We start from the raw sequence: 23,603 nt of genomic DNA, 5'->3' as shown, positions 1-23,603 counted from the left end.
TGAGAGGGAATTAATAGCTCTGCTTTGGTGATGCTAAATTTGAGGTGCCTGTTTGGTTCTGTGTTCTGAATAATGTCTTACATCCTTATAAGTATTAATTGAATTCTAATTACATTTCCTTTTGCACCTTCTCTAAGGAAAAGGAGATTTACTGGATGCCATTGTGCATTCTTTAATTTTATTCCTATAACATCAGACTAAAAGTATTTATATTTAAGCCACAACTTACACTGAATACTTTCTTCCCTTTGACGTCTTTCTCTTCTATTCACTTTAGATTATCTCATACCCCTTTTCTACTTGTGATAGATTATTTTGGCAGGTTTCTGTTCTTTATTCAGTCATTCAACAGAGATAATTATTGAGCACCTGCTATGTTTTAGGTACTGGGCAGAGAGGTGAGGAAGTGTTGAGGAAAAAAACATGGTTTCTTACTTCATGGAGTTTCCAGTCTAGTGAGAAGGGTCAATTATCAAATAATCATACTTGTTAAGTGTAAATTTACAACTGTCAGGCACAACAAAGGGTGATTATTTGTAACTATGAGAATTTGATCTAATCAGGGCAGTCACTGGAAGAATTGAAGGGTAAGGGGGACTAGGGAAATAGAGCTTTCTAGGCAGAGGTACTAAAATGCAGGGAACATGGCATGTTTGGGAACTAAAAGAAGATACCATGCAGAGTGGTGCAAGGTGAAGTTGGAGGTGGCATTGTTAGATGTATTTCAGAAAAGGTCACTGGCTATTGAATGGAGAATGCTTTAGCAAGGGGCAAAAGATTATTAGGAAGGACCTGTTTAGGAGACTGTTGTAGTACAGGATAGAGGTGATGGTAGCTAGTTTGTTCTTGATCTTTTCTTTTGATAGTCTCCCTTTTCTTTTCTCCTCTTTGGAACCTCTAACGAGTCTACTTCCTCTCTTTTTCGTACTGCACATGTTCTAACTTTATTTTCCTCTGCCTTTTTTCTTCTATGAACTGAAATTCTTCATCTATATTTTCTTCCATATTTTCCTGAAGTCACTTTTTTCTGCCAGCCTTTTTCTAAGTATATTACTACCTTAGTTGCTTGTTTTAAATTCTGGACCCATCACCCTTTGTGGACCTTGTCTAGTAGATTGAAGAAACTGATGTTAAACTATTGCAGTGTGTTCCCCTATAGCAGCAAAAAGACTTCTGTCTTCAAAAGAAGTTTTCCATTCCCCCTTAGCTACGCTTTTATTGCATATGTAAACAGTTCGGTTTGCCTTTTTTTTTAATCTTCGTTTTATTGAGATATATTCACATACCACGCAGTCATACAAAACAAATCGTACTTTCGATTGTTTACAGTACCATTACATAGTTGTACATTCATCACCTAAATCAATCCATGACACCTTCATTAGCACACACACAAAAATAACAAGAATAATAATTAGAGTGAAAAAGAACAATTGAAGTAAAAAAGAACACTGGGTACCTTTGTCTGTTTGTTTCCTTCCCCTATTTTTCTACTCATCCATGCATAAACTAGACAAAGTGGAGTGTGGTCCTTATGGCTTTCTCAATCCCATTGTCACCCCTCATAAGCTACATTTTTATACAACTGTCTTCGAGATTCATGGGTTCTGGGTTGTAGTTTGATAGTTTCAGGTATCCACCACCAGCTACCCCAATTCTTTGGAACCTAAAAAGGGTTGTCTAAAGTGTGCGTAAGAGTGCCCACCAGAGTGACCTCTCGGCTCCTTTTGGAATCTCTCTGCCACTGAAGCTTATTTCATTTCCTTTCACATCCCCCTTTTGGTCAAGAAGATGTTCTCCGTCCCACGATGCCGGGTCTACATTCCTCCCCGGGAGTCATATTCCACGTTGCCAGGGAGATTCAGTCCCTTGGGTGTCTGATCCCACGTAGGGGGGAGGGCAGTGATTTCACCTTTCAAGTTGGCTTAGCCAGAGAGAGAGGGCCACATCTGAGCAACAAAGAGGCATTCAGGAGGAGACTCTTAGGCACAACCATAGGGAGGCCTAGCCTCTCCTTTGCAGCAACCGTCTTCCCAAGGGTAAAACTTATGGTAGAGGGCTCAACCCATCAAACCACCAGTCCCCTGTGTCTGTGGTCATGTTAGCATCGGTTTGCCTTTTTTACTGGGAACAGTAAATACTTCACGGTGTCTCTTGAATTCTAAGGCACATTTTCTCCTAAAACCACTGATTGGCATTCCGTGGAGTATGAGCAAGGTCTTTAATTTTGACCAGCCCAGCAGAATACACCAAAAGGTTCTCCATTTATCCCTGCTCCTTTTTCTTTTGACTGCACTTGTTTTGGAAACTACATCATGGTATCCTTGCTTATTTACTCCTTACTTAAATATGCTTTTTTCCTGTTTTCAGCCTAGTTGAATTGATAAATTGTGGTCTCTTTTACTTATCCTTTGATTTCATGTACTCATATGGAGTAGTAGAGTAGAATCTCACTTGGAATGGAAGGATTTTCACTAGAACTGTATTGAAAGCCTCAGTGAGATGCCAAAATCTGTGAGTTCAAAACCTAGTTGTACCATTTATTAGCTGTATATTCTTAGACAAATTATTTAATCTCTCTTTCTCATCTGCAAAACAAGGATAATAATTGTAGTTACCTCAGAGGGTTACCAGGAGAATTAAATGAGTTAATATGTGTTATTACTTAGAACGATTCCAGGCATATAATAAGCACTATGTGTTAGTTGATATTATATTTTCTTAGTTAAAGCAGAGAAAGAGAACTTCCTTTCCTTTCTTTCCTTCTCTTTCATCTTGTTTTCTCTTGTGTTTGAACTGTGTGGGTTTCTATTTCCTTCTTTCACTTACTACATTTCTTTTTTTAGCTATTAGCTGATTGTTCTTGATATCCTAGATTGACTGGAGTAGTAATAGAGGAAAGGGAGAATAAAATTATGTTTGCCGTATGTCTGGACCTCTGTAAGTTGATTGTTCCTGTTGCTATAACAAAAGTATATTGAATATTTGAGGAAATTGGAAAGTGTAGGGGGGTTATGTGACCCAGAGCAAGTTAATGGTGAAACCAGAACTGGGGCTTGAGACCTGTCTTGTAGCTCAGCGTCTTACAGCATTTCTTCTCCCGCCTTCACCCACCCCCCAATTCTGTCTTTCTCTTCTTCCCCATTATTTCTCTTATCCCGTTTCCCTACACACATACTCCCCCTTTCCGCCAGGAAACTGGACAAGAGAAGGAAAAATAATGGGTAAAGAGAAGGAGAACTATCATTTATTGATAAGACAGTACTGTATGATGGCAAAAGTGGAAGCAGCAGCTCTCTTAAGGCTCAACTTCAGAAATTAGCTTCAGAAATTACACAGTGTCACTTCTGCCAAATTCTGTTGGTCAAAAAGATCATAGAACCAGCTAAACAAGAGGAATGGCAAAGGATTTGCGTCTATCTTTAATCTACCACGGATAACCAGGACTAAAATTCTGGTATTTTTTTCCCCATTCTTTCCACAAAGTTACAGTATTTCTTAAATTTGAAAATGACATTTCTTTTAGATCCAAATGTTTCTAAATTCTTGACAGTCTAGGAAGCTAAAGAGAAACAGAACAAAGTAGCAGCACAATTTATAATTCCTTTCAAAGGTGTAAATAGTCATATAAGCAGTCATTGATTTGACTTTTCTTTGATAAGGGAATGGTTCAGGAATTTCTGAAACCAGGCAATCATGAGTAAAGAGAAAAGAGGAAGAATGTTAGAAACTTTTCCTTCCATTCCTTTTTTCTTTCCTTCATTGATGTCTACGTCATACTGGCATTGTTATTGTACTTGTTCTCATTTTCATTACCCTAAACTCCTAGAAAATTCAGTCACATGTTCACAATATTAAAAACTAAATTAACAGTATTTTGGTACAAAGCACAACAGTTAGTCCACAAAGTCAAAGACAGATTGTTAATGCTCACAATTAAAACACACTTAAGTTGCACACTTAAGTCATATTACTTGGATGATCCGGTATTGTAAACTACAAGTTATGGTTGCCAACATCAACCATGAGGAGAAAAAACAGCAACTACAGAAGGCTGATAATCTGTGCCATATCCATTTGACACTAAAAACAGTGTTATTTTTAACCCCTATTTTTTGAGCTGCCTTTTTTGTTTTGTACTTTTCTCACTGCTTTCTGCACCCATTGCCAACAATCAAGATTTCCCTTTTCCTGAGGACGTGGGACTTTCAGTGCTAAAATTAGGATAGCCCCCGACAGATAGGGAGATTTGTTTTCCCTGCCCTGACTCCAAGATAACGACAGTTACGTTGAGGTTATCTGAAACTATAGGCTTAGGTAATGAGACAGGAGCCAAATTCTGATTTTTTTCTATTTCAAATACTTTATGCTTATTTTTGAAGATGGATTTTTTCCCTTCCTAAATTAACTTCATTACAGTCTTTGAAATTGAGTAGGGCTAAAAATTTATAAAACAAAACAGTACTGATGAACTAATATATAGTAAATTCACTTTTTCATTTTTTGTAGATAGACCATTTTTCAGGACAATGTAGAGCTAGAAATTTCCCTAGTTTCAAAGACTTGTTTGTGAAGTATGTGGTAACCTTGTTGTCTTTCTTATATTTGAAATCTGCAAGCTTTTTGTCTTCACAACTTTCTATCTATGAATCTGCACTAAATCCAAGAAGATGGTGGTGAAGTTACCACCACTTCACCATCATGATCTCTGCCGACCTCTGCCACCATGAAAACTAATGCCTCACCTCCATGTCCTCTTCATGGCCACGGTTTGGACAAAGTAGGATTCCAAATATTTTGGCATTTGACCTTTCTTCACCTCAGGTTGGTCTCCATTCTTTGATATCATCACAAGAAATATTACCAAAATTATGATTTAATTTTGTCATAATAGTACTTAAGTCTGAGGTCTTCTTCATCAGCAGTTCCTTTACAGATTATCAAAATATCAACTTCAGGGTATGGACTCTTGAGTCTCCTGTCTTCACCGTTTACAGGCTTCACCAGTTTCTCAAGTTAAACTTCTTTTAATTTATTATGAAACTCATTTTTTTTTACATGTTGAATTGTGCATTTGCACTTCCAAGTGTTAAAGTGTTTCTTAAAATTCATTGGTCCATCATTAAATACCACATCTCTTGCCATCTTGATGACACTCTTGCTGGAACAGAAGGAACATTTGGAACTACTTTTCTCTTGAAGTTACTTCTGAGTTGCTCATTCCCTAGTTTTCAGACATCGTGTACTTCGGCTTGAGGTAACTGTTTTTGGAGGTTTTGTATCCTGTGTAAAGGCAGAACCAACTGCATTACTTTGTTATAAGTTACCACTGTTTGATATTTCTGTTTCCCAGAAGGTCATGAAGCTTCCATCATCACCAACACCCCCAAACTGTTGCATGACAAATACATTTTAACCATGGCATCCTGCTGAAAGTTCCATAGAAACCCATCGAATGGAATGGGCAATTTTTCTGCTGTTTGTGTTGTCTGCAAGGGTTATTCGGTAATAGCTTGGCTGATCTGAAGGTTCCAGGATGTCTTCGTTTCAGATGTCTGACTCTTTGACAGTGATGGAAAGCTGAGCCCCTCTCTCCTTGTAGTTTCAGGGCCTCTTCACATGGTCTCTTTAGCATGGTACTCAGACTTCTTACATGGTCATTCAGGGCTCTAAGAAACTGCCTTTGGAAAATCTTGATAGGTTCTTGAGAAAGACTGGAGCTGTAGTCCTAAAGAGCCAACTTAAATTGCTCTACTGGAAGATACCCTGACTTTTTCATTTAACTCCTCCTGTTACATTTCTGTTACTGCTTTTATATTTCTAACGTGCAGAAGTTAACTTTTCTCTCAGTCTTCCTTTTAAAAATTTTTGTCCTGTTCTTTCATGGTTGTGAAATCTTATTAATGATAGTTTTACAATGTATTATAAAATATTTTACATCTATGTGAAATATAAAGAATAATATAGCAAACACATGTGTTCTCCTTCCTAGTCTAAAAAAGAAAACATTACCTATACAGCTGAAGCTGAGGTGAGCACCTCTTCCCTTTTTGCTTCATCCTCTCTCTCCTCCTTAGGTAACCACCACCCTTAATTTGATATAGTTATTCCCGTGCATCTCTTTGTACTACAGTCATTATGTATGTATCTCTGAACTATATGTGTGTGTATATATATGTATATGTATGTATATGCATATGTAAAGATAATTTTGTTTTGCCTGTTGTAAAATATTTTGTAAGTATGTCATACTGTATTTGTTCTTCAACTTGCTTTTTATTCTTGCATCATTGTTTGATTTCATCATGTTGAAAAAAATAGCTCTGTTGCTTCCATTTTCATGGTCATTTAGTATTCCAGTGTATGAATATACTCCAGGTTATTTATATATTCCCAGTATTTGTGGAAATTTAGGTTGTATCCAACATTTTACTATTGCATGTATCACTACTATAAACATTTTCAGTATAGACATGTTGCTACTGTGACCATTATTATTATGCCTCTTTGTTTATGTGTATTTTTTTCAGGCAAGAGTCAGCAAACTTTTCCTTTAAAGAGCTAGGCAGTGAATATTTTATGCTTTGTGGTCCATACAGTGTCTGTTGCAATTACTCAACACACTCTCCAGAAGGCTGTCATAGATAACGCATAAGCAAATGCATATGTAATTATGAATACTGAAATTTGAATTTCATATAATTTTCATGTGTCATGAAATATAATTCTTGATTTTTGCCAACCATTTGAAAATGTGAAAACCATTCTTAGCTTGTGGACCTTATAAAAACAGGCAGCAGGTTGGATTTGGCTGGGCCATAGTTTGCTGACACCTGCTATAGGGTATACCTTAGCAATGGAATTATTGGGTCATAGGGGAAGTGCAATTTTAGCTTACTGAGTTTTGGCAAATTGATGCCTGTTCCGGTTTCCTAATGCTGCTGGATGCAAAATACCAGAAATGGATCGACTTTTATAAAGGGGATTTATTTGGTTACACAGTTACAGTCTTAAGGTCATAAAGTGTCCAAGGTAATGCATCGATAATCAGGTGCCTTCACTGGAGGATGGCCAATGGCATCCGGAAAACCCCTGTTAGCTGCGAAGGCATGTGACTGGCATCTGCTTGCTCCCAGTTTGCATTTCAAAATGGCATTTTCCAAAATGTCTGCATCAGCTTCCAATGGCCGTCTTCAAAACGTCTGTCTCAGCCACAGCTAGCTATGAGCTCCTTCTGTCTGAGCTTATATAAGGCTCCAATAAACTAATCAAGGCCTACTCTGAATGGGCGTGGCCACATCTCCATGGAAATGATCCAGTCAGAGCTATCGCCTACATTTTGGTGGGTCACATCTCCATGGAAACACGGAACCAATAGGTTCGAGCCTAATCCACGCTAATGCATCTGCCCCCACAAGACTGCACCAAAGAACATGGCCTTTTCTGGGGGACACAATATATACAAACCAGCACAATCCCCAAAGTAGTTTCACTAACAGTTCTTAGATTTTCCTGTTTCTGTACATTAGCACTCTCATGATACTGTCTGATGTTTTAGTTTTTGCCAGTTGGATGGTGGTTTGAGTTTGTTATACTCTGACTCATAGTGAGATTGAGTTTTTTTTTTTTTTTTTAAATTGTTCATTCAACGTTCAGCCAATATTTATTGAATGAAACTAAGTGCTAGTTCCTTTTCTATTTGCTTGGCTTACATCAGTAAACTAAACAGAATACCCTGTGAGTTTTTTTTCACATGTTATATGAAATATATATATTTGTACTGCTTCTTTTCTGAATAGCTTGTTCAATTTTCTGCCCTTTTTTTTTTTTACTTGAAATATTGGAGTTCATATATTTTGGATACTAATCCTTGGTGGGATCATCTAATTCATTTATTTGTCATGTTTCTTTTGTCTTTAGTCTGGAATAACTTCTTGGTCTTTGTCCTTCGCATGCGTTATATCAGGAGGCACATGATGCTAATTTGTCCTTTTACTGGTGAAACTCACTTTAATCACTTAGTTAAGGTGGCATTTGCCCGGATTCTCCACTGTGAAGTTATTTTCCCCTTTGTGACTAATAAATATTTTGTGGGGAGTTGCTTTCAGACAATATGAATACCTGTTTCTCATCTGACTTTCACCTGTTGGTTTTTTTTTGTTGTTTTTTTTTTATCTTCATTTTATTGAGATATATTCACATACCACGCAGTCATACAAAACAAATGGTACATTTGATTGTTCACAGTACCGTTACATAGTTGTACATTCATCACCTAAATCAATCCCTGACACCTTCATTAGCACACACACAAAAATAATAAGAATAATAATTAAAGTGAAAAAGAGCAATTGAAGTAAAAAAGAACACTGGGTACCTTTGTATGTTTGTTTGTTTGTTTGTTTCCTTCCCCTATTTTTCTGCTCATCCATCGATAAACTAGACAAAGTGGAGTGTGGTCCTTATGATTTTCCCAATCCCATTGTCACCCCTCATAAGCTACATTTTTATACAATTGTCTTCGAGATTCATGGGTTCTGGGTTGTAGTTTGATAGTTTCAGATATCCACCAGCTACCCCAATTCTTTAGAACCTAAAGAGGGTTTTCTAAATTGTGCGTAAGAGTGCCCACCAGAGTGACCTCTCGGCTCCTTTTGGAATCTCTCTGCCACTGAAGCTTATTTCATTTCCTTTCACATCCCCCTTTTAGTCAAGAAGATGGTCTCCGTCCCACGATGCCGGGTCTACATTCCTCCCCGGGAGTCATATTCTACATTGCCAGGGAAATTCACTCCCCTGGGTGTCTGATCCCACGTAGGGGGGAGGGCAGTGATTTCACCTTTCAAGTTGGCTTAGCTAGAGAGAGAGGGCCACATCTGAGCAACAAAGAGGCATTCGGGAGGAGGCTCTTAGGCACAATTATAGGGAGGCCTAGCCTCTCCTTTGCAGCAACCGTCTTCCCAAGGGTAAAACCTACGGTAGAGGGCTCAACCCATCAAACCACCAGTTCCCTATGTCTGTGGTCATGTTAGCAACCATGGAGGTGGGGTAGGCGAATACCCCTGCATTCTCCACAGGCTCCTCAAGGGGGCACTACATATTTTTTTCCTTGTTTTTTCCTTTTTTTTTTAACCTTTTTTTCCTTTTTAAATCAACTGTATGGAAAAAAAATTTAAAAAAAAAAAACATACAATAAAAGAACTTTTCAAAGAGACCGTAACAAGGGAGTAAGAAAAAGACAACTAACCTAAGATAACTGCTTTACTTCCAACCTGTTCATACTTTACCCCAAGAAAGTTACCTAATATAGCAACATTTCTGTGAACTTGCTCCTACTATATCCATCAGAAATTAACAGACCATAGTCATTCTTGGGCATCCCCAGAACGTTAAATAGCATATCTGTTCTTCTTGGATTACTGTTCCCCCTTCCTCAATTGCTCTCTATTGCTAGTTCCCCTACATTCTACATTATAAACCATTCGTTTTACATTTTTCAAAGTTCACATTAGTGGTAGCATATAATATTTCTCTTTCTGTGCCTGGCTTATTTCGCTCAGCATTATGTCTTCAAGGTTCATCCATGTTGTCATATGTTTCACGAGGTCGTTCCTTCTTAATGCCGTGTAGTATTCCATCGTGTGTATATACCACATTTTATTTATCCACTCATCTGTTGAAGGACATTTGGGTTGTTTCCATCTCTTGGCAATTGTGAATAATGCTGCTATGAACATTGGCGTGCAGATATCTGTTCGTGTCACTGCTTTCCGATCTTCCGGGTATATACCGAGAAGTGGAATCGCTGGATCAAATGGTAACTCTATTTCTAGTTTTCTAAGGAACTGCCAGACTGACTTCCAGAGTGGCTGAACCATTATACAGTCCCACCAACAATGAATAAGAGTTCCAATTTCTCCACATCTCCTCCAGCATTTGTAGTTTCCTGTTTGTTTAATGGCAGCCACTCTAATAGGTGTTAGACGGTATCTCATTGTGGTCTTAAGTTGCATCTCTCTAATAGCTAGTGAAGCTGAACATTTTTTCATGTGTTTCTTGGCCATCTGTATTTCCTCTTCAGAGAACTGTCTTTTCATATCCTTTGCCCATTTTATAATTGGGCTGTCTGTACTATTGTCATTGAGTTGTAGGATTTCTTTGTATATGCAAGATATCAGTCTTTTGTCAGATACATGTTTTCCAAAAATTTTTTCCCATTGAGTTGGCTACCTCTTTACCTTTTTGAGAAATTCCTTTGAGGTGCAGAAACTTCTAAGCTTGAGGAGTTCCCATTTATCTATTTTTTCTTTTGTTGCTTGTGCTTTAGGTGTAAAGTCTAGGAAGTGGCCGCCTAATACAAGGTCTTGAAGATGTTTTCCTACATTATCTTCTAGGAGTTTTATGGTACTTTCTTTTATATTGAGATCTTTGGTCCATTTTGAGTTAATTTTTGTGTAGGGGGTGAGGTAGGGGTCCTCTTTCATTCTTTTGGATATGGATATCCAACTCTCCCAGCCCCATTTGTTGAAAAGACCGTTATGACTCAGTTCAGTGACTTTGGGGGCCTTATCAAAGATCAGTCGGCCATAGATCTGAGGGTCTATCTCCGAATTCTCAATTCGATTCCATTGATCTATATGTCTATCTTTGTGCCAGTACCATGCTGTTTTGGCAACTGTGGCTTTATAATAAGCTTCAAAGTCAGGGAGTGTAAGTCCTCCCACTTCGTTTTTCTTTTTTAGAGTGTCTTTAGCAATTCGAGGCCTCTTCCCTTTCCAAATAAATTTGATAACTAGCTTTTCCAAGTCTGCAAAGTAGGTTGTTGGAATTTTGATTGGGATTGCATTGAATCTGTAGATGAGTTTGGGTAGAATTGACATCTGAATGACATTTAGCCTTCCTATCCATGAACATGGAATATTTTTCTATCTTTTAAGGTCCTCTTCTATTTCTTTTAGTAGACTTGTGTAGTTTTCTTTGTATAGGTCTTTTACATCTTTGATTAAGTTTATTCCTAGGTACTTGATTTTTTTAGTTGCTATTGAAAATGGTATCTTTTTCTTGAGTGTCTCTTCAGTTTGTTCATTTCTAGCATATAGAAACATTACTGACTTAATGTGCATTAATCTTGTATCCCGCTACTTTGCTAAATTTGTTTATTAGCTCTAGTAGCTGTATCGTCGATTTCTCAGGGTTTTCCAGATATAAGATCATATCATCTGCAAACAATGACAGTTTTACTTCTTCTTTTCCAATTTGGATGCCTTTTATTTCTTTGTCTTGCCGGATTGCCCTGGCTAGCACTTCCAGCACAATGTTGAATAACAGTGGTGACAGCGGGCATCCTTGTCTTGTTCCTGATCTTAGAGGGAAGGCTTTCAGTCTCTCACCATTGAGTACTATGCTGGCTGTGGGTTTTTCATATATGCTCTTTATCATATTGAGGAAGTTTCCTTCAATTCCTACCTTTTGAAGTGTTTTTATCAAAAACGGATGTTGGATTTTGTCAAATACTTTTTCAGCATCTGTTGAGATGATCAATTGATTTCTCCCTTTTGACTTGTTAATGTGTTGTAATACATTGATTGATTTTCTTATGTTGAACCATCCTTGCATGCCTGGAATGAACCCCACTTGGTCATGGTGTATGATTTTTTTAATGTGTCTTTGGATTCGATTTGCAAGTATTTTGTTGAGGATTTTTGCATCTATATTCATTAGGGAGATTGGCCGGTAGTTTTCCTTTTTTGTAGCATCTTTGCCTAGTTTTGGTATTAGATTGATGTTAGCTTCATATAATGAGTTAAGTAGTGTTCCATTTTCTTCAATGTTTTGAAAGAGTTTGAGTAAGATTGGTGTCAGTTCTTTCTGGAAAGTTTGGTAGAATTCCCCTGTGAAGCCATCTGGCCCTGGTCATTTATTTGTGGGAAGATTTTTGATGACTGATTGGATCTCTTCGCTTGTGATGGGTTGACTGAGATCTTCTGTTTCTTCTCTGGTCAGTCTAGGCTGTTCATATGTTTCCAGGAAATTGTCCGTTTCCTCTACATTATCCAGTTTGTTGCCATACAGTTGTTCATAGTATCCTCTTATAATTTTTTTAATTTCTTCAGGATCTGCAGTTATGTCACCTTTTTCATTCATTATTTTGTTTGTATGGGTCTTCTCTCTTTTTGATTTTGTCAGTCTAGCTAGGGCTCGTCAATTTTGTTGATCTTCTCAAAGAACCAACTTTTGGTGATATTTATCCTCTCTATTGTTTTTTTGTTCTCTGTGTCATTTATTTCTGCTTTAATCCTTGTTATTTCTTTTCTTGTACTTGGTTTAGGATTGGTTTGCTGTTCATTTTCTAGCTTCTTCAGTTGATCCATTAGTTCTTTGATTTTGGCTCTTTCTTCCTTTTTAATATATGCGTTTAGTTTTATAAATTTCCCCCTCAGCACTGCTTTTGCTGCATCCCATAGATTTTGGTATGTTGTGTTCTCATTTTCATTTGTCTCTACAAATTTAGCAATTTCTCTTGCTATTTCTTCTTTAACCCACGGATTGTTTAGGAGTGCGTTGTTTAACCTCCCGGTATTTGTGAATATTCTAAGTCTCTGATGGTTATTGACTTCTAATTGTATTCCATTGTGGTCAGAGAATGTGCTTTGAATAATTTCAATCTTTTTAAATTTATTGTGGCTTGTTTTATGTCCCAGCATATGATCTATTCTGGAGAAAGTTCCGTGAGGACTAGAAAAGTATGTGTATCCCGGTGATTTGGGATGTAATGTTCTGTATATGTCTGTTAAATCTAATTCATTTATCAGATTGTTTAGGTTTTCAATTTCCTTATTGGTCCTCTGTCTGGTTGATCTATCTATAGGAGAGAGTGATGTGTTGAAGTCTCCCACAATTATTGTGGAAACATCAATTGCTTCCTTTAGTTTTGCCAGTGTTTCTCTCATGTATTTTGTGGCAACTTGATTGGGTGCATAGACATTTATGATGGTTATTTCTTCTTGTTGAATTGCCCCTTTTATTAGTATGTAGTGGCCTTCTTTGTCTCTCAAAACATCCCTGCATTTAAAGTCTATTTTATCTGAGATTAATATTGCTACACCTGCTTTCTTTTGGCTGTAGCTTGCATGAAATATTTTTTTCCATCCTTTCACTTTCAATTTCTTTGTGTCCCTGTGTCTAAGATGAGTCTCTTGTATGCGACATATTGATGGTTCATTTTTTTTGATCCATTCTGCAAATCTGTATCTTTTACTTGGGGAGTTTAATCCATTTACATTCAACGTTATAACCGTGAAGGCATTTCTTGAATCAGCCATCTTATCCTTTGGTTTCTGTTTGTCATATATATTTTTCCCCTCTCTCTATTAATATCCTTTATTGTACCCATACCAAATCTCTTTAGTACTGAACCTTTCTCCAAGTCTCTCTGTCCTTTCTTTGTTTCTCTGTCTGTGGGGCTCCCTTTAGTATCTCCAGTAGGGCAGGTCTCTTGTTAGCAAATTCTCTCAGCATTTGTTTGTCTGTGAAAAATTTAAGCTCTCCCTCAAATTTGAAGGAGAGCTTTGCTGGATAAAGTATTCTTGGCTGGAAATTTTTCTCACTCAGAATTTTAAATATATCGTGCCACTGCCTTCTCGCCTCCATGGTGGCCCCTGAGTAGTCACTACTTAGTCTTATGCTGTTTCCTTTGTATGTGGTGAATTGCTTTTCTCTTGCTGCTTTCAGAACTTGCTCCTTCTCTTCCTTGTTTGACAGGGTGATCAGAATATGTCTCGGAGTGGGTTTATTTGGATTTATTCTATTTGGAGTTCGCTGAGCATTTATGATTTGTGTATTTATGTTGTTTAGAAGATTTGGGAAGTTTTCCCCAACGATTTCTTTGAATACTCTTCCTAGACCTTTACCCTTTTCTTCCCCTTCTGGAACACCAATGAGTCTTATATTCGGACGTTTCATATTATCTATCATATCCCTGAGGTCCATTTCAATTTTTTCAGTTTTTTTCCCCATTCTTTCTTTTAAGCTTTCATTTTCCATTCTGTCATCTTCCAGGTCACTGATTCGTTGTTCAACTTCCTCTAGTCTTGTACTATGAGTGTCCATAATCCTTTTAATTTGGTCAACAGTTTCTTTAATTTCCATAAGATCATCCATTTTTTAATTTAGTCTTGCAATGTCTTCTTTATGGTCTTCTAGGGTCTTCTTGATATCCTTTGTATCCCATAGTATGGTGTCATTGTTCATCTTTAGTTCTTTGAGTAGCTGCTCTAGGTGCTGTGTCTCTTCTGATCTTTTGATTTGGGTGCTTGGGCTTGGGTTATCCATATCGTCTGTTTTTTTCATATGCTTTATAATTTTCTGTTGTTTTTGGCCTCTTGGCATTTGCTGAACTTGATAGGGTTCTTTTAGGATGTGTAGACCAATTGAAGTCCTTATCTCTAATTTATCAGATCTACAGCTTCGTGGAGTACACTTTCTCTAACTAACCAGCAGGTGGCGTCCACATGCCATCTGTTCTCCACAAGCCAGTTCTCCCCTGCTTAGCCTTTTTGGTGAGTGGGGGAGTGAGTCTTATGGGGTCCAGTTCGTGTACCAAGCTTGTGTGTGTAGTTGGTGTTGCCTGCCCTGTATATGGGGCGTGTTTCTGGGCAGTCAGGGAGGGGGGGTGGCTCTAACAATCAAATCTCCCTGGTGATCCTAGTTTTAAAGCTGCTGCAATAGTCTAATCCTTCAGTTCAGTCCTGCCACAGTTTGTGTCTGCCACTGACCCACAAGTCCTTGGTATTGGCGTATGGCTCCTGAGACAGGCTGTGCACCCCGGGTCCTCTGTTGAGGGATGACTGTGCTGTGTCAGAGGTGAGTGCCGTCCCCCCAGGGCAGTTCTGGTCTGCTGGGCTGTGTAGGGAGGCTCCCAGTCTGCTGAAATGATGGCTGAATGGGGCTTTGTTAATTCACACTGCTCCACCTTCCCAACTCTGGGACAATCAGCTGAGGTTGCAGGGAAGGCTAATGTCCACTCCCAGTTTTGTGGTGTGTGCCTGTTATTTGAAGCACTTCCATCACACCGGGTTGTCTGGGGCAGCTCTGGGCTATGGGGCTGGCGATGGGCAGGAGTGTTTCCTATCCACCAGGATGATGGCTGTGAGTGGACACCCCCCTTTTCTTGGGAAGTTGTGGTGTTTAGTGAATTTTCTCAGCCACTGGATTATTGCCTTTTGTCTCAGAGCTCTCTTAGTTCTGCTCTTGTCTTGACCTGCCCAGATTGCAAGTCTTTGAAGCTTTCTGTATTGGGCTTCTTAGAGTAATTGTTTTAGAAAAAGAAAAAAGGATTAAAAAAAAGGGCCCTCCTCAGAGATCTAATGGGCTATTGAAATGCTAAGAGACAAAGCAAATTAGGGCCATTAAGGAAAGGTCCACAGGGCAGAGAGATCAGCTTTTCTTCGGGATTTGCATATGAGCCTCAGGGCCTGAGCTCTGCCCTTCGCCTTTCTATGTTCACCAGAACTCCAAAAATCCTCCGCTTTTATTTTGGAGTTTTTCGTGTTGTTTTTTTCTATGCCTGTCTCCTCTCTGCTGGGCTTGCTGCTCTCAGATTCTCTGGTGTCTGGTCTCAGTCTATCTATGGTTGGAGTTTGGATCAGTAGAATGAGTTTCCGATACGGGCTGCCACTGCAGTTCTCCCTTCTCTTTCCCGGAGCTGACAGCCCCTCCTCCCACGGCATTGAGCCTGGCAGGGCGGGGTGCGGGTCCCCTGGCCACAAAAACTTACAGATTTCGCTGATCTCAGCAGTTCCACATTTTCATGAGTGTTGTATGAAGTATGCCCAAAGTCAGATTGCTCTGTGGTATCCAGTCCACGCAGTTCCTGGCTTTCTACCTACTTTCATGGAGGAGTAACTAAAACATACAGCTCACCAGTCCGCCATCTTGCCCTGCCTCCTCCGATACTGTGTTTTAAAACTTCAACTTCTGCCAGGAGTTTTCTTGCGCGCGCTCGCTCAATCGCTGGCTTTTCCCCCTTCTCCCACCTGTTGGTTTTAGCATCTGTTGGTGATTCATACCTGAATCAGTTACTATAATGGTTCCCAAATTGTGATTTTATAATTTCATACTTTCTTCTACATTTATTAGTTTGCGTTCCATTAAATATATGTTTTTTTAACCAGTTTTCCTTCTTTCCTTTGGATGTGGCTGGTGCCTCCAATTTTTTTGGCTTTCTGGGATTCTGTACATGAATAAGATTGCTTCTTCCTTGCTTTCCTTGCCCCACATGGGCCTTTTCCCCCTTGCCTTACTGCACCAACTAGGACGTTCACTGCATGCTTGAACAGACCTGTTGTTAGCTCATTGTAGGGAGATAGCTATGTTTGCTGAAGGATTTTGTAGTTGTTCTTTTTTCAAATTAAGGAAGTTCCTTCTGTTACTAATTTGCTGAGATATTTGTTTTGTTGTGAACAGGTATTGTGAATTACGGTCATGATTTTCAAATGTTAACTCTTGCTTTCTGAACTAAACCGTACTTAATTGTAATATTTTTATCCTTTTTATATATTGCTGAATTTCATTTGCTAATATTTTTTAAATTCAATTTTATTGAGATATAGTCACATACCATGCATTCATACAAAGCATACATTCAGTTGTTCACAGTACCATTATATAGTTGTACGTTCATCACCAAAATTAATTTTTGAACAGTTTCTTTACCACACACAAAAATAATAAGAATAAAAATGAAAATGAAAAAGAACAATTAAAGTAAAAAAGAACACTTTTTTTTTTTTTGCCCCCATTTTTCTACTCATCCATCCATACACTGGACAAAGGAGAGTGTTGTCCGTATGGCTTTCCCAATCACATTGTCATCCCTCATAAGCTACATTTTTATACAATCATCTTCAAGATTCAAGGGTTGTGGGTTGTAGTTTGATAGTTTCAGGTATTTCATCTAGCTATTCCAATTTATTAGAACCTAAAAAGGGTTGTTTACATTGTGCATAAGAGTGCCCACCAGAGTGGCTTCTCGGCTCCTTTTGGAATCTCTCTGCCACTGAAGCTTATTTCATTTCCTTTCACATTCCCCTTTTGGTCAAGAAGATGTTCTCCATCTCATGATGCCGTGTCTAGATTCCTCCCCGGGAGTTATATTCCATGTTGCCAGGGAGATGTACTCTCTTGGGTGTCAGATCCCACATAGGGGGTAGGGCAATGATTTCACCTGCCCAGTTGGCTTAACTAGAGAGAGAGGGCCACATCTGAACGCTTGCTAATATTTTATAGATTTTTGTGTTTGTCTGCATAAGATAATGCTCAGTAATTTTCCTTTCTTAAATGTCATTGTCAGGTATTGGATCAAAGGTTATTCTTACTTCATAAAAATAAACTGCAAAATGTTCCTTCACTTTATTTTCTGGGAAAGTTTGGGGAACGTTGATGTTATTTCTTAGAAGTTTGAAATAAATTACTGATGAAGCCTTTGGGCCTTGGTTTTTTTGGCTTTTCTTTGTGGAAAGATTTGTAATAATGAATTCAGTTTCTTTTATAGATATAGCAGTGTTCAGTTCTTCTTTTTCTTTTTGTGTCGTTTTGGAAATGTTTCCCCTCACAGGCCTTTAGGTTTTTGCTTTCTCTGGTCTCTTAAATCCTTTCCTATCCATTCATCATGTCATCTGCTGATATCTCTTCTCTAGGTTCTTTTTGTTTTTATGGATTTTTTTTTTTTTTTTTATGGTGTTTTCTGTTGATTAGACTGGCCTTGTGGTGTTTTCGGAAGACAACAGAGCCAAAATACCATTTTCATCATGTTATATTAGAGTCATGACTATGAATAAGACTTAATACTGTTGATGTTGACCTTCATCAGTTAACTGAGGTAGTGTTTGTTTGTCAGGTTTCTACACTGTAAATTTATTTTTTTCGCTTTCCATACTCTATTCTTTTGAATTAAGTTACCAAACTCAGCTCACACTAAAGGGAAGAGGAGTTAAGCTTCATCTCTTGGAGAGATATATTATTTGTTCATATATTATTAGGAATTAATTCTGTAGGGAAGATACGACCCTTCTCCCTATTTATTTATTTAGTCACTTGTTTAAAGCAGTATGGATTTAGGGATATTTATTTTATTTTTGGGTTATAATCCAATACCATTGTTACTAATTTTTGCCAAAATGTTTCCAACTTTGACTATTGTGAGTTCTTTCAAAGGTTTGGCCCCTGTAACCTTTTGATATGCCCCAAGTTTTTTTTTTTTTTAAATAAACACGTACCTCCTTGCTTTCTGACACTACAACATATTCCAGGCTCATCTTGTGTTTTCCCTGCTTCGGTTCTAAAATTAGTCATTTCTCCTAGGAGCCCTGGCTCCTTTTATTGGAGAATGGTATTTAGAAACCAAGGTAGGGTTGTAGGTATGTTCATTGTTAGTGAGGTTTCACTGCTTCTAGATCCTCTCAGACCCATGTTATCTACACGTATCTGTCTCTCTCAATTATCTGTCCGTATGTGTGTTAAACCTGAGTTCATTCTGATATCTCTGAATCTAATCTGAGTAACACCAGGGATCATTCTGGCTTTCCCTCTTGCTTGTTTCTAATTTCTTTCTCTGACAGTGGGAAACCTTGTCCCTATTATCTACTATTTATGTATGTGTTTGTTCAACCCATGTGATTTCAGATTTTTTCATGACGACTCGTTTCCTAATGTTTCATGACATTTTTGGTTGTGAATTCACATTCTTTGAAACTTTGGTTTTGAGGCTTGCATTGAACTTAAGTTTTCTTCTGTTTTTCACTTCAGGAGTATTTTAATAACAGACTTTTCTGGGCCAGGTAGGTTGTGAAAATTTTTGCCCCAAACCTAACTAATTGTGGGTTTATGGTTAGGAATTCCCTAACCATTGGGTGGGTATATTTTTCTTTTTCTTAATTCAACCCTAAATGTAGAGCCATGGACAAGTCATTGTAATTATTCCCACGGTCCATTTCTTTAGTGAGTTTCTTTTTTCTTAGCTCAACCAGTTGGAGTGTTGCCCTTCAGGTCTTCTGGTCTTCAGTCTGGCCTCTCATCTTGCAGGGGCCCCAAACTTGATCTTGTTAAAACCCAGACTCTAAGCCATAGGTTTTTGACATATGGCTCTAAGACAAATGTGGCTGCAGAACTTCAGTATCTCTCTCAGTTCCTAATTTCTAGTTGCCCGTGGAATCATAGGATTTCATCCATGCACTTATAATTTTTTTTTAATTCAAAATGAACATATTTGGTGTTCCATTCTGGATAATTTTTGCTGGTCATCAAATTCATGATATTGCCAATACAGAAAACCTCATTTTCCTCTGTAAGCGGCAGAAATAGCTGACTGAGATAAGGGAAAGGCTAGTGTTCTGAATATAGTTTTCATGAATAAAGCAAGGAAACTAAATAAATGGGAACTGATTTCTAGAATCAGTGATCAGAGTTTGAGGTTTAGAGATTTTGTATAATCATACATGTGTGCCCCCCATTTTTATTATCATATCTTACTAATTTCAACTTCCTGTAGCCAACACATACACATACATGGATGGCTATTGATGAGAAATAGTCAAAAGGCAAGCAGATTGGAAGAAAATATAGAATAAGCAAAGAGCCTGGGAAATGCTCAGATTGATTTTATATTGATTAGCTGTATTAATGCATACTTATCTCAGTTTGTTTTTATTTCAGCTTTGGCTAGATCAGAGTCTAAGAGAGATGGAGGTTTTAAAAATAATTGGAGCTTTGATCATGGAGAAGAAAGTGAAGGAGATACAGATAAAGAGTAAGGATTTTTTTTCCTCAGCTATTCTGTAAGATTGAAAGTTTTCATTAGAAAGCAATTTATATTCCATGGAAATATTTTTAAAAAAGAGTATAGAATTCTCTATTTAAGAAAGTTAACTCTTTTAGAGTTGCATTAAGGAAAGAAAAAGGAATTCTTTGGTAAACAAATTTGCTATTTGATTTTGCCATATTGAAGTGTATAAATATGTGCATGTGAAATATGTAACCTTATGATTAAAGTTGACCATACTACAGAAAATTGCAAATTAAAAGGAAATTGTCCTCTTTTTTTTTTAATGGCATTCTCTTCAGGTAGCAATTTGAAAAGCTACCATTTATCATGAATAAATGAACCCAGATTAAGATTCTTATTTTGTACAGAAGTTTAAGTCCTTAGAGTATCTTTCTTTTCCCATTTGTGACTTCCTACCCCCAATTCATCTTAGAACAGATTTCCAGCAGAGAAAGCAGAAACGCTATGAATGATAAACATAAGTGTTCGCCCAGGCAGAAGTTAAGCCAAGTCTTCATTACACTTTGTTAATGTACTTGAAATGACTGCTGTGTAAAAATTTTGTGATAATTTTAATAGAACCTTTTGTATGTCATGAGATTTGTACTACAAATTCAACATTGTTATTAGTTTCTTGATTTATTGATCTGGGTTTCATATCACCAGAGAAACAACAAACTCAGAGGCACAGATATACAAACAAAGTTCTACTAAAACTATACACATTTTTCAGAAATTTTCACACAGAAGTCATTTAGTTTATATTGGCTAAATATTGTAGGTGCTTCATTTCTTTCTGGGCAACAGCTCCATTTATCATTACCACTTTATGTGCCTTCCTCTATGATAGTTACCTGAGGTCAAGTTTTATTTGAAGAACAGCTTTGAATTGGTAAGTTTCTCATTTAAAGCCAGTATTTTATGGCCGCTTTTCATTTCTTTTTCTTTTTTCTGATTATTGTTAAGCTGAGTAGAAAGTGTACCTATCGCCTTTGAAACTTTTTTTGTAAAAGTGGAAGGAGAGAATTTTTAGAATTAGAAAGTTGGGATGTATGTAAACAATAGTGAAACAAAGTGTTTTATATTTTTATTATAAATAACTGGAATTTCATTATAAATAGGTAGCAGAGTTGTCATCTGAAAGGTGTATTTGACTTTCTTTGCTGGACAATTTGCCATGGTTATATAAAAATTTTGTCTTTTTTAGTGCTAGCTGTCCTATATGTTTTATGTATGAATTGTACTTTTTGATTATCATTATAAGTGGGTCCTCAGGGGCTCCAGGTTTCTGAACATGCTGAAACTACCATTGAACTGTTAATACATATATTAGTCTGATCTTTTAGAATCTCAGGTCAGGTTGGTGATTATCAGTGAAAGGCTGATATTTCCAAGAATGGTGGAGGTATATTTTACTGTGACAATATCACCAGAATTGCTTTCTTTTCATTAGTTAAGGTTTTCTTCCCTTACCAGTTTGTTTCTTCTCCATTTTTTCTTTGTCCATCTTCCCTAATTGCCAATATAAGGAAGAAAGGAAAAATTAGTGGGTATGTATAAAATCCATAGTTAAAACAAAAGTTATATGTTCATTTAAGGCAGGGGTCAGCAAACTCTGGCCCATAGGCCAAATCCGGCCCTCCACCTGTTTTTGTTAATAAATTTTTATTGGAACACAGCCACACTTATTGTCTACGGCTTTCTTTCACACTGCAAATAACATAGTTGAGTAGTTGCTACAAAGACCATATGGCTTGTGAAGCCATCTGTCCCATTACAGAAAAAGTTTGCTGATCCCTGCATTAGGTGAGCTTGAAGGAGAAAACTTTTATGAATTTAATGTATGGGTTATAATTGTTACTTAAGGTTTTTTCCCCTTATTTTCTATTTAGTGGGGCAAATCTACTCAGTGTAGATGAAGATGAGGATTCTGAACCCTCAAAAGGAAAAAAGGCAAGTGTTGCTTTTTTTGTTTTTGTTTTTGGTGATTACTGTTGGTTGGATTATATTCTGAAAACTATGACCCTCATAAGAAAAGTTTTACATATTTTAATTGTAAGCTTCAACCCCTCACTTTCCCACCTTAGAGACAGCTAGTGTTCCCAGTTTCTTACTCCTCTTAAAGATATTTTATGCATTACAAAGAAAATTAAATTTGCACCCAGCTTCCTTATACAGTCGATAGCATATCGTACACACTTGTTGGATCTTATTTTTTTTTCACCTTGATACATCCATAAGAGTCCATAAAAAGCATCCTCATTGCTTTCTGTGAGTGTATAGTATTCCATTGTACAATATGCCATTATTAAGACATTACAATGGGTTTTCCAGCCTGTTTTTTTTTGCCTCCTAAAATAATGTTGAGTGAATTAGCCTTCTTCATAGGTTATTTTGTAACATGTAAACCTATCTGTAGGATGAATTCCTAGAAGTATAGCTGCTGTATCAGGACAGGTAGATTTCTGATTTTGTTACATGTGATTTACATTTTTATCAGCAGTGTCTTAGAGTGCCTGTTTCCCCACAATTTTGTCACAGTGTTATCAACTTTTTGATCTATTATATGTGAGTTTGAACACCTTTTCATATATGTAAGCCATTTCTAGTCTTTTGGTAATTGTCAGTTAGTATCTCTTTTAGTTTCCTAGACTGCTGAAAGTTCTTAACAATGGGAATTTATTAGGTTACAGTTTTGAGGCTGAGAAAAAATGTCCAAATCAAGATATCATCAAGGCGATGTTTTCTTCCCATAGACTGGATGATGGATCTGTCACATGGCAAGGCATGTGGTGGCATCTGCTAGTCTCTCCTTTCTCTCCTGGGTTTCGTTGCTTTCAGCTTCTTGCTTCCATGTTTTTTTTCCTCTCGCTCTCTCTATTCAGTCTGTTTTTAAAGGACTCCAGTACAGTTACAGGGTTAAGACCCATCCTGAATGAGGTAGCTGAAGTAACCTCCTCAAAAGGTCCTACTTACAGTGGGTCCACACCCACAGGAATGGATTACATTTAAAAACATGCTTTTCTGGGGTACATACAGCTTCAGACCACCACACTGCCAATTTTTCTATTTGGTCTTTTGATTATTTCTTATCAATTCATAGAAATTCTTTATATTGAATCTAATACTTTTTTTTTCTTCTTCACATTTTGACATCTTTAAAGTCCAGATGCATCATATAATGATGCCATGGCATGGTTTAATTGTCAGATTTTCTCTTTTTTTTGTACAGTAGTACATACAATAATGGTATATCTTTTAATGGTTTCTTAGTTTTAATGAAATACAATATTTTGGAGAAATTAGCCCTCTAATATTATACTAGTTGGTAATATTTTAAGTCAGTTTTTTTGTCAGTCTTTTGTTTTTGCTTATGGTGGTTATTGCCTTTCTTTTATGGCTTTTGGGTTTGGTGTCTTTGTTCCTAATGATGTTAACTTAATTACTTATTTGCTTTGTCCTATTAGATATATAAAATATTTTGCCATAGCAATACATATATTTAATAAAATAAAAAAGTTTTTTGTTCTGTTTGCTTGCTCACTTGTTTGTTTTTTGGTGGCATACTAGGTATATCTTTCTAGGAATGTATGTTTAGATTTCTGTATTTTAAAGTTACTTGAAATTACTTATTCCTAGTTAGTAATGCCACCAACTGGATGAAGAGTTAGATTTTGTGGTTTTGTTTTTTATTTTTAGGAATTGATTTTATTTTCATTTTTGTTTAATTTGTTTTATAATTGTGTAGAACATTTACATGGTTCCAAAGTCAAATCTGCAAAAG

At 37.2% G+C, this 23,603-nt stretch overlaps 1 protein-coding gene across 5 annotated transcripts in view; it reads left to right on the top strand.

The window, feature by feature from the left end:
• SENP6 (SUMO specific peptidase 6) overlaps positions 1-23,603 on the top strand; it is a 188,533-nt gene that overhangs the window by 3,233 nt on the left and 161,697 nt on the right. For 4 of the 5 annotated variants that reach the window (XM_037843881.1, XM_037843880.1, XM_037843879.1 and 1 more), the window contains exons 2-3: positions 19,711-19,804; positions 21,712-21,772. In XM_037843881.1, the coding sequence (XP_037699809.1) occupies positions 19,711-19,804; positions 21,712-21,772 (155 nt within the window). Of the gene's footprint in view, positions 1-19,710; positions 19,805-20,669; positions 20,712-21,711; positions 21,773-23,603 lie in introns of those variants that run through there. The other variant, XM_037843882.1, reaches the window with a different exon arrangement.

Source organism: Choloepus didactylus, chromosome 7 (assembly GCF_015220235.1).
Source record: "Choloepus didactylus isolate mChoDid1 chromosome 7, mChoDid1.pri, whole genome shotgun sequence".
In the NCBI taxonomy this organism is placed as follows: Eukaryota; Metazoa; Chordata; class Mammalia; order Pilosa; family Megalonychidae; genus Choloepus; species Choloepus didactylus.
This window is presented reverse-complemented; position numbering and strand designations above follow the sequence as displayed.